Below are 12,224 nucleotides of genomic sequence, written 5' to 3' on the forward strand. Positions count from 1 at the left end.
TAAATAGCCTCTACCTCGGGATGCCGGAACACCACCTGAAGACATTACAACACATCCAAAATGCAGCAGCTAGACGACTCCAAACTATCTAGAAGAGAACACATCACTCCAGCGCTAACATTTTTACATTGGATTCCAATCAAACAACGTATCCCGTTCAAAACAATGTGCATAACACACATGGCAATCAACAAACAGGGAGCAGAATTCCTAGAAAAGAAAATAATCTACAAACCAGCGAGATTCCTCATATCGAGCGATGAAATCCGCCTTGAACCAAAACCATACACCAGGAAAAAACTAGGGGGCTCCTCCTTCTCCCACCTGGCGGCAAAAACCTGGAACAGCCTCACGAAAGGAATAAGAAATACCAAAGACCACCTAAAATTTAGAAAACTACTAAAAAAAACCTGTCTCTTCAACACCTCGGAACCAGACGAAAACAACTGAAAAAATCCAACAGGAAATACAAAAGAACAGGCTGACGGAATCCATGAAGGCAAAGACAACACCTAGAACCGACTTAGGCGAAACTCCCACAAGAACAAGAGAGACAATGCTAGGTGGAACCGACCACGAGCATCAACCCTATCAGGACAGAACAATAGCAAACAAGCCTAACACAAACAGGCACAACTACCAACCTTAGCCACTAAGACAAGGCGTTTGGTACGGGCGTAGGTCGTAAGTAGATTAATCCGAGAGGACCAGTTTGCACCAACCACAGACTGGGGTGTAGGGGCTGGCCGGAAAAAAAAGATAGAAATGCAGAGACTAACTAACTTACCATAATGACAGAGAGATGAGAGACAGCCTTATGCTGAAACTAGATCACTGAAAGGGAGACAACTTTGTCTAAATCCTGAAAGACCCACAATAGGAGTGTGCATTTCTCGGGATACCAATGCTACTAACGAACCCTACAAAAAACGTCTAAAAACCTCACCCCTCTTCACACACCTTTCACACCCTAACTAAACACAACCACACCTCTTAAACCGCAGCAACCTGCACGCACTTCACCACACCGCAACAACAAATACACCACATACTAACACGCGCTAACCCACTCCCCTTTTATTTTAGATCCGCCAGGGGACCATTCCGGTGGTGATAGTGCGCGGTACAACTATCCTTTAACATTAACATGCTTATTATCATGTGCCAATCCATCTGAAGCACAGAAAGGTTAGTTATTGGCAGTTCTCATTATCAATTTCGGGTTCTGCCATTCGGGCTGACCTCCGCCCGAGGGTTTTCACCAAACTGATGGCGGTGGTGGCAGCGAGTCTCAGGCGAGGAGGGATTCACGTCTACCATTACCTGGACATTTGGCTGATCAGGGCGCATTCTCTCGAACAAGCCCGGGATCATCTCAACGTCACTTGCCACTCTCTTCACAGACTGGGTTTCTTCAACAATTACAAGAAGTCCCATATGACACCTTGTCAAAAGCTCCAGTACATCAGAGCTGTAGTAGATACATCCTTGGAAAAGAGCTTGCCACCCGAGGTGAGGGCTCAAGACATTCTGCAGATGGTCACCAAACTTCAAAGTGCCCAGTGTCTCCTGGCTTTCAATGTTTTTTGAGGTTGCTTTGCCTCGTGGCATCCTGCATTTTTCTTGTGCCAGAGGCCCGCGTGAGAATGAGGTCCCTTCAATGGGCTCTCGGAACTCAATGGTCCCAGTTGTCAGGAAAGATGTCGGACCTACTTCAGATTCCAACCAGGGTCTCACAGGATCTTCTGTGGTGGGCCTGCAAGGACAATATTCTGAAGGGAGAACCCTCTTGGCAACCATGGCTGGAGATAACAGTAGTGACGGCTGCCTCACTCATGGGGTGGGGATCCCATGGCAACGATCTGACAGTCAGTGGCGACCGTCAGTGGTCATTGGTCTCCATCGGAGTCCAAATTACATATCAATCTGTTGGAGCTCAGGGTAATCAGACTATCGCTGACGGCGTTCCGGCCCTCTGTGCGGGGAAAGAATGTCCTGATCATGACAGACAACACAGTGGCCATGTACTACCTCAATAAGAGAGGACGTGTAGAGTCACCACTGTACAGAGAGGCAATGCACCTCTGGTACTGGGCAATTCATGAAGGAATCTCTATCAGCAGTTCACCTAGCCTAGTTAGAAGAGAACACGGTGGCGGACGCTCTGAGCAGGCAGAGGAGTCTCCCATGAGTGAGAAGTAGCTCAGGAAGTCCTTTAAGAGATCTTCACCCTTTGGTTTACCCTCAAGTAGGTCTGTCCGTAACCGAGGTCAACCCGGAAGTGCGAACGGTATTGCTCCAGGGAATTTCCCCCAAGAGGAGCTCTAGGAGACACATTCGTAGTTGACTGGGAGTTTCCACTCCTATATGAGTTTCCTCCGGTCCCCGTCATTCCTCATGTTATTAGGAGGTTGAGAAGGTTTGGGAAATACATGATCCTGATTGGGCCAGGAGGACGTGGTACCCTGGCATTATGGACATGTCCATCTGTCTTCCGATGCGTCTTCCTCAAAGAGAGGACCTTCTCTCGTGAGAGGAGGGTGGGGTTCTCCATCCAGAGGTCAAGACACTCAACCTTCACACTTGGTTTCTGAAAGGCTGAGATATAAGGATTGGGACCTCCAGTATGACGTAATGGAGCTTTTGCTTTCGGCCAGAAGGCCAGGAACAAAGTCTCTGTAACATTGCTGTTGGAATAAATTCTGCAACTGGTGCAGGGAAAAGAGTGTGGATCCTTTCCTATGTAAAACACCAGATGTTTTATCCTTTCTTCTATCTTTAGCTAATCTGGGGCTCCAGATTTGTTTCATTAAACGCTACTTAGCAACACTGTCCATCTTTAAGCGCTCGTCAGAGGAATGTTCCTATTTCAGAATTCCACTGGTGACACAATTTCTAAAGGGGCTCACTAATGTGTCCCCCCCCCGACCCCAATCTCCTTTCCAGGGTCCAGTTTGGGACCTTAATCTGGTTCTAAAAGTCCTAATGTGTGCACCCTTTCAACCTCTGCACTCATGTCCTTTAAGGTTGTAAACCTTTAAAACCATTCTATTGGTAGCTCTAACTTCAGCCCGTAGAGTAGGCGAGTTGCAAGTACTTTAGTTCAAGCCACCCTTTACTATCTTCCACAAGGATAGAGTTGTTTTAAGGGTGAAACCTTCATTTTTGCCCATTTTTGCCCTCATCCTGGCAGGGAGGAGGAAAGATACGTATTGATGACCAACTTTTCCTAGGATATAGAGGACATAAGATGGGTCAGGCTGTTACTAAACAGACCTTATCCAGGTGAATAATTCTGGCAATCTGAGAATGTTACAGGATGGCAGGAAAAGACCCTCCTGAAGGTTTTAGGGCCCATTCCACCAGGAGCGTGGCTACCTCTACAGCCCTGCAAAGGGATGTTCCAATTAAAAACATTCGTGAAACGGCAACATGGTTTTCCATCCACACATTCACTAAGCATTATTGCCTAGAATCTTCCCTGGTTCAGGATGGTGCTTTTGGCAAGGCAGTTCTTCATTCTGTCCATGAAAATAAATGAATTCGAATTCTACTTCCTCCTCCAATACAAATACTGCTATGGGAGTCTGTCAAAGATGAGGAATACGTAGGAAGAACACAATGCATTTGAAGAACATGTTACTTACCCCTGGTAATGTTCTTTCGACTGGATGTTCCTCCCTCGTATTCTTCATTGCCCTCCCATCCTACCCCTCAGTAGAATTTCCTGTGCTATTACAGCTTTCGTTCCATCAAGGCTGAGTACGGTCACTCCCGTGTTTGCGGGTATCTCTGCTGTTAAAGGGGGAAAAACAGAACTGCGGCCAACGGGCGCTGCACGTGCTATATATGCCTCCGATTACATCATCCTCGACGGAGGCCTTCGAGAGACATCGACTCGACGCCATCGACACACCGCGCCCTCTGCTGAAAATATTTTCCGAAGCAGCTGAAGCTGGACAACAAGTGTCAAAGATGAGGAATACATGGGAGTAACACGTTACCAGGGGTAAGTAACTTGTTCTTCTCAACCAGTGTTTGACTCCAGTTGACCGTAATAATGTAATTTTGGATTTGAACACTTATAATAGTTTGTGATCAACGTATGTAATTATGTAAAGAATCAAACTTTCGATTTCTCACATACAGGACAAAACTAAGCTAATGGATGCTTTGAAACATGCCTCCAACATGCTTGGTGAGCTACGGACCTCCATGCTGTCTCCAAAGAGTTACTATGAACTTTGTATCCTTTCATAACCATGAATATTACAATGAACTGATTTTCATGTGTTTTTCTTGATTGGCTAAACCCATTATGTTTTTGTTAGTATGTGACCTGCTCCTCACGTGCCAGAGACATTGTATTTAATTTTAAGTGCTGTCTTGAATTTCACCCCTCACACTGTGCTTAGAAGGACCTAATGCCTGAGCAGAGGGTGGATTGCAAAGCACACCAGAAAGGCAGAATTTAGGGGGAGCTGTGCCAAGTACTCTCTAATTATGTGAAAAGACGGTATATGCTAGTTTTATTCCTTCAAGCAGTCCTATTACCAAGGAAGCTGCCCATTACTTGTTTAGTTTCTTGGGTGAAGGGAATGTGTATTAAGTGAAAGACTCTGGCAACATGAAACCAGGGACATGGGGCTCACAATTTAAACACTGAAGTCCATCAACATTTAATTTGATTCCATGCACAAGGAGAGGGCATGGAGCCCTTGGGCGGCGTAAGGTACATTTTCAGATACTGCCAAATAAATTGACAATGGTGTGATTGTTCACATTTATTTGAACATAAAACATTTGTATATTTTGCAAAAAACACAAACCCCAACAGACATATGGTGCATCAATAGAGCGGAGTTCCTGCACATCAAATCCAACTGTATTCTTACTTTGAAAACATTCTCTTGTGACTGCTGCAGATTCGGGATGCTTCTTAGTAGAAATGTAAATGGCTTCAAATGGGATATCAGTTAATTATTTTACGCTTGCAGATCTTCCAGTTTCCAAATGATTGGCTTTTAAGGCATGACTGACAGCATGGGAACCCAAGCTTGTGTTTTTCCTCTTTTATAAATACAGATAGAAAACATTGTTGTCTCTGTTTAGGTGTAAAATCGAAAAAGGGGGGGAGAGGGAGTCATTTTTCCTCGCGTCCTCGTTCCTAGCGTGAAAGGACAGCCACTGCCCAGATCATAGCTTGCCTAGTTTTTTCTTTCAAGATGGCAAATATTTGTCTTGTCTGCTCAATGTGCTGTTGTGTTAATGACGATGAGGATAACTGAACTTTTTATAGCATTGGTTCCTGCAACTCTCAAAGCAATAGTAAAGTTGTTACTATTCGACTACTTGATGGTAATCATTCAACTTTGAAGGAAGTAAAAGCTGAGTCTGCCTTTTAAGGATTCAGGCCTGTGTTTGTAGGCAGTTTTTGTCACCCTTGATTACACGTTGCTTGCACTTACACTTTCTTACAGGACTTCAGCATTGACCCTTCGCATTAATCACTTTGATTTGGGCTGTGCTGAAACATACTTTTTGGGATCGTCACAACAGTAACTTCCTAGAACAAACAGTATTAAAGTAAAATGCATGATGACCAGACCCAAAGAGATCATGTTGTATACAAGCGTTGGCTGATGTTGATCCAGGACCTGTTGGGTCTTCCATTACATAAAGGGATAGATATTTCCAAACATGTGCACAAATGGATTGATTCTGCCATAATGACTGCTAAACATCTTTTTCCTGTAAATGTGGAAAACTACGAAAGTCCTATCACAAGATTCCTGGTTAAAGGAGTTAGTTAAAATAGTCAATCATTATTGTATCATTTAAAGGATCAATGATCTAGACGACCTCTACACCCAGGTCGACACTGCTTTTTTGGAGTCATTTGCTCGTTTACAGTACAAAGAGATGAATTCCCCTTCCTTTTCCTATTATCAAGGATTTCTTCATCTAGATCTTGGCTCATACCCTCTCAGGCGATCAGAGGTGAGATTGCAGCTATTCTCCAAGATGGCAGTGCTGGGGTTCTTTGAGCTTGGCATACTCTACGGCATCAATATGTGGCTCGCTTTAGGGCTAGTGATAACATGGCACAATATTGTGAACGAATGAAAAGGTGTTTCTATCACCAGCAAAACTGATTTGAGGGATGGATTGAAATATGGCTGCTGAGTAAAAGGGGTGCCCACAAACGTTTGATAAAATAGGATGATCTATAAGCCAGCCGATTAGGCTAATCTCACAGTTATCCTGTCTGAATAAAGTCGGTACGCCAGCTGCGGTCAATCTTTTACTGAAACGCACCCGTTATTCTTGTATCCTCGTCGCCAATGAAACGCTCTACAAACGAGTTTGAGGCTCTGTTGTTTATAGCACCTTTTATTTAAATGCGTGCAAGTTACAGATGACAGAATATAAATTGGGTTCAGAGTTTAAGACATCTATCTACCAGCCCCCATCTCTGCTGGCACCAACTGTCACCACCAGAACACTCTAACCTTCAACCTTCCACACCTCGCATAACGGTCTACCCTGGTGACATCACACTATGAAGTGCTTATAAATGTAGTACTATGCATTAACATCACTACAGGTGACATTAGTTTAACACAGATTGGCTTGCTTAGTACACTGCATGGTGTGCACGACTTTGACGTTCACTTTGTGGGCACGACCTGGAATGCTGCAGAAATAGATTTGCAGAAAAATGACAAAGTACCAACAGGATTGCTTTAAACACGTTTCACCCAGGACAGATGCAGAATACGTTATTTCTCTGGCCAAATACATTGCCCCAAATACGTGCTTGGTTTAAACTTCAGATTAGAGCATACATTAATTGGCTCATAAATCTGTTTACTGGAGAATTTTACAGAGCTAGCCAAGGAAATATTTCACTATACTGGGCTGCATCAGCAAATCCTAAGGGGCCCACACCCTATCCGATTTGCTGTAGTTAACTGTTGCATGTAGACTTACTCGGGCATTCCATAAAATGGAACTTATTGAAATGCTACCATCTTTCATTATGCCATCCATTGACGGAAGAATGTGGTGGGATATGTTCATACTTGCCAAGTTTATACACAGGAATATATGCAATTTGGCTCAAGCAGTTAAAAGGAAACCATTTTTTTCAAAGACTTTGAAGTTGCTTGTTGGAGGCCTGCTATGCGTTTTATTCTTGTTTCAAGATTCGTGACCTTTTCTTGTCCTTCATGCTACATGCACAATCCTGTGGAAAGTCCCATTTGTCAGAATTAATATGCATATAAAACAGATCAGCACATTAACACATTTTGAAAGTCACAAAGTGAAAACGTGCCAGAACTAATCTGATCATAGTCAATAAACAATGAACATTAGGAGCAAAACGCTTGAAAAGTAAATTTCAAATACAAAGGAAGCACAACCTATCGGCTGTGGATGCAGAAAGCAAGTTCTGACCTCTGGAGGAGAAAAGGGGCTATAAGAAGTAGTGCAAACCCTGGAGAAGGCGATCTGTCTGATCACTCTGCCTCGCTGGGAATGGAGAGTGCTGTTTGTAACTGGCAGCATCAAGAGGAAGGCTACTTGCTTGTTGGAAAGAGTATACAGCTCAGCAGTCCACACCTGTAGATATTGTTAGAGCCAGTTGGCCATGGTCTTTTGACGTTTTATTTACCCTGGTGACCTTCTGACCTCTTGCCCCGGAAGAAAGGAACTTCCTTCAGAGGGAAGATTACACAAATTCTTAACTACTATGCTATTCCATCATTCAGCCTGTCTGACTCATCTGGGAGCTTTGCCCAAGCATTGAATATAATGTTTTGCTAATTCTATTGTAAAACAATTTAAAAAAAGAGAACCATTGTGTGTCTGATTATCTACTTACTTCATCTTAATTATGCCATGGATCTATACACTTCCTTCTTTGTGGATGGCAAGTGTATTATAAAACAGCCTGCTCTGCATACTTCATTTGCACATCTATTTATAAAGAGAATCTTTGTTTTACTTCTTGAATCTACCACTGGTCTTTTTTTGAAAGCTTGTAAGAATAAAATTTTCACATTTATTGTTCAAACCTTGCAATAAAAGAATGCATCCAGAATGGGTCTTCTCCAAAAAAGATCTCAATCTTTTCAAAGCCATTCTTTACTAGAAATTCATCATGCATTAGCTTTTAGAAATTTCAAATAACTATTTGCAATTGTACTTCCAATTACTTCAATTCATTTTAAATACATTTCTCCTTGTTGTATACAATTTAAGGGTGTAGACTAGTCTGCACTGTGTTGCTAAATCGGTATACACGCATTTCACTGCAGTATTTTTCATCGCATGTTTTTTCATCGCCGTTTTTATTTTGAAAAAAAAACATCATTTTTTTTGGGGGGGTTAAAAAATTAAATATATGGTTGTGGGTGTAAGGGAATTAAAAAAGGGGGGCTTGTGGGGTAACTCCCCCCCCAAAAAAAACAAGTTTTTTAAAAAAAAAGGCGATGAAAAATACCACGGCGAAATAACGTAGAACCGCTAAATCCTTCTAATTCACCTCGCAAGCCAAGTAGCATTCATGATGCTAAAAACTCCTCCACTTATTTCTATGCTCAAATTAAATGACAAGACCTTTTCTCTGTGTCTTTGTTCCTACTCAGTTTATAAGATGGTCAAAGGTCTGGGTAGGACCACCCATGCCACCGAAGTACTACACTTAGAAACAAACCCAAGGGTACATGAGGGGCCTAGAGCTTATTGTATGTAATACCTTGCGTGCAAAGTCCAAGAAAGACAACTCAAGAAGCCTATAGCTGTGGGTCACCAATGGCGAGCCTTACACATAAGGTCGGTGGGACCCACCTCATGATCATCTGACACAGATGAGGGTCTGGTTAGAGAAGGACCCAGCTCAGCTCCAGAAAGGATCTGGCTGGGAAGTCTGAAAGACCCAGGCCTTGCAATTGGCCGGTTATCAAACTGAAGTCACTTGACCTGTCAAGTGGGGCTGAATCCTGCCCTGATGTGAATAGGGTACAAGCTTTGAGTGGTGGGGAGCAGCCATCAACCACTGAAGAACCACAAGAAGTGACCAGAGGAGCTTGAGACTGGGTGAGTTCTTGAGGGACACAGATGAAAGCAGAGCGGCCCAGACAGATGACCAGACTGAGTAATTGAGGCAACAGTTTACATAAGGGAATCTTAATACTGGTGATATTAAGAGAGAGATGGATACACCCAGACTTCTCATGGCGCGATCAAAAGAAAAGTCTAGGGCCTTTCCTCTGAGGTCCTGCAGTGTTTTTTGGCTGTCCTCTCTCATCGACTTCTATCCCTCAGAGCGGAGGACACTGCCATCCTGGTTCCCGGTGTTCCAGCACAGGCATGCCAAGGGGTGGATTCGCATTTGTTCCCATTTGCAGTCACTTCTGTCGCTGTGCCGCTCCCGCAGGCAGCACCGCTGCCACAGACAGGCAGTCCTGGGTAAGTCTCTTGTGGGGATCGTGGCACTGTGTTTCACTACACATTTTTATGGATAGGTTTGGAACTTTCTGTCCAGCCAATCCTTGGAATGTTTGTTTGTAGATTAGGTTAGCCAGAGGGCTAAGAATTAGTTAACCTTAGGCTTGAACATTTGTTTTGGCCCACACTTTTGGAGAGAGTTCTAGTTTATTAGCTTTGAATCTAGGGTAATTCATGCAAACACCTTTAATACAGAATATTTTATATAGGTGCAAAAGTAAAATATTCTGTACAAGCAGTTATTTAAGGTGGTATTATAATCATGGCAGAGATATCATTACACACAATCCATATTACATAATAGTCATGACATAAAATATTGGTTACAGATGCTTTACTTAAGACCTAATTTTGACATGTAATGCCTGTTACTGGAGCAATTGTATATAATAAGGAGCCGATGTGTCATTTAAAAATAAGTGTATAAACTGTGGCCTGCATTGTCTGTCTGATACATTGACCTTTGAAGTAGGGAACTGGGTTTTCCTTATTTCATCATATATTGGACGAAAGAGCAACAACGTCTCAATCTCATGTTTATTACAAAGGCATTCACCACCTATCGATGTCCCTTTCCCAATGGGTCGTTTAAGTGAAAGAAAGCTGAGAGATCTATGTTGTAGGTTGCCTAACCAAGGAAGTTGTCCCACAACCCAGAATATTGTGTCACTTAGTAACTTCTAACATGTGATCGGTCCAAAAAAAAATTGGCAAAGATGTATTCAATCATTGACATAGTCAGGATGGTTGTGGGATGAACTATGAAGAAAAGCTGTCTTTTCATAACGTAACAGAATGTTTTCCTGAAAACAATCCAATCAACCTGTGTTAGCTTTAAAGTATTTGTGGTTCTTAATATTACTGGGCTCCTGGTTTTCCTGTTGTTTCCTAGACCATTGGCCATTTTATGGTATGGCTCTTATCACACGCTTGACTGTGGACTAGAAATAGGAAGGATTGGGTTGAACCTATCTGTAGCATCTATCACATAAATGGGATTGCCTCCTTGGGATTAGCCCCTCTCAGCAGTGTCATGATATGGAAGAGAGTATTCCTATTGTGGGGTACTGGTCACTCCCGGGATCTCAATGACCCAACACAGTATAAGAGTTTAGCACCCAGCTGCTTCTTGAATTCAACCCCCCCGAGACCAGGGCAAAGCGGACAGCATTTTTCTTTGCTTTGTTCATTCTCAGGGTTGTAGCACTCAGATGGTTTCTAGATTGGTTTAGTATGTGTCATATTGACCTCGCCTACAAGAAGGTACTTATCTACCCATGCTTTCAGGCAGGTCAGGTTTCGGGTAGTCTTACCCTCAAGCCATGGCTCGCCCTTCTAGCTCAGTAGCAAACCTCTAGAAACACTTCTACCAGCAAGTACGTCTTTTCTTTTTTTTTTTATTTGTTCATGGTTTATTTTAAACCTTTACAAAAAGAAAAAAATATTTCAATGACCAACATTAAACATTAAAATTTACAAATATCCAACCTAAATTCACAAATGTTTACAAATATAAAACCTAAAAATTTCAGAAATTACTCCTACTTTCTAGCAAATTAAGAGATAGAATAAAGTTTACAGTGGCTATCCGAATCCTCTTATTGTTTGTCAATAATATCTGTTCCCATAATTCTTGACGTGAATATCAGACAGTACTTAAACAAAGGTTTGAAATAAAATTGTCTCTTGTCTCCCGTCTTGGGACATTCGGTTATCAAATGTTACCATATCTGCAAACACTTTCCTCTAATTTGATTTGTTTCCTTCTTAATTTTGTTTCTCTAGTATAAAGTATATTAAGTCGAAAGCGGAGGATTGTTTGTCTACGTCTTTTCCCATTCCAAGGGGTACACCTTTGGCCAAACATAATATCACCCTTTAGTCGCAAGCCGCCATCATCGGCCAGTATAAATAATTAAATTATATTTATTTATATACAGGAGGAACTATGCTCTTTTGATCACAAAAGAATGTACACTAGATAAGAAATCAGATTTGATGGGAAGCAATGAGCTTCTTACAATGGGGTGAGATTGAGGGCTATTCTGACCAGGTTGTGGAGGGGAGTAAATGGAACAGTCACCGGTGACAATACGTAAGTGGATATACATAGATTACGGACAACCAACATTGGAAATGTTTAAGCACTGGTAGGCAGTATGGCCAGCTGTGCTCAGGATGTGACCATGATGGGTGAAGTGCTAGAGTGGACGCAGAGGAAGTGAGGGACAGAGGCAGTTTAGAGTCGAAGGGAAACATTTTAGCAAGCAGGCAGATGAGGGGTAGGTTAAGAGGGTAACTCGGGGGCGAGGAGGTAGGCTTTTAGTTTGGTTTTGAGCATCTGTGTGGATTAATAAACTCTGACCAGCAAGTATTTTTGTCCTCTTGATTGGTGTATTTAGAAGGCTGTGTCATTTTAATTTGCTCAGCTGGTATTACCCTCCTGGGCCAAGGCCTTCTCTACCCTCTCTTCTTAAGTGTCTGGTTCACACACTGGATTGGTCCCTCTTGCAGGTTCTGGTGCTCCTCATCGGTCTGGCTCTCTCCCCTTTCTCTTACGCAGATCCCCTCTAGGGTCTGAGATCTAGTCCTCGGCATGCTGTTTGATCTCGTTTAATGTTCTCACTCTTGAAGGGATAGTGTGCCCTTCTTACAATATAACGGTTAAAGTGGCTTTGCCTCTTCACTCTCTCTAGGTCCTTGACCCC

General features: G+C 42.7%; 1 protein-coding gene across 1 annotated transcript in view; it reads left to right on the forward strand.

Annotated features, from left to right (window-relative positions):
- VPS35 (VPS35 retromer complex component) overlaps positions 1-12,224 on the forward strand; it is a 1,351,314-nt gene that overhangs the window by 191,794 nt on the left and 1,147,296 nt on the right. The window contains exon 3 of the mRNA XM_069607068.1: positions 4,150-4,246. Coding sequence (XP_069463169.1) covers positions 4,150-4,246 — 97 coding nt within the window. The remainder of the gene's footprint in view (positions 1-4,149; positions 4,247-12,224) is intronic.

This window comes from Ambystoma mexicanum, chromosome 1p, assembly GCF_040938575.1.
Source record: "Ambystoma mexicanum isolate Mex_15411 chromosome 1p, UKY_AmexF1_1, whole genome shotgun sequence".
NCBI classification, from domain to species: domain Eukaryota; kingdom Metazoa; phylum Chordata; class Amphibia; order Caudata; family Ambystomatidae; genus Ambystoma; species Ambystoma mexicanum.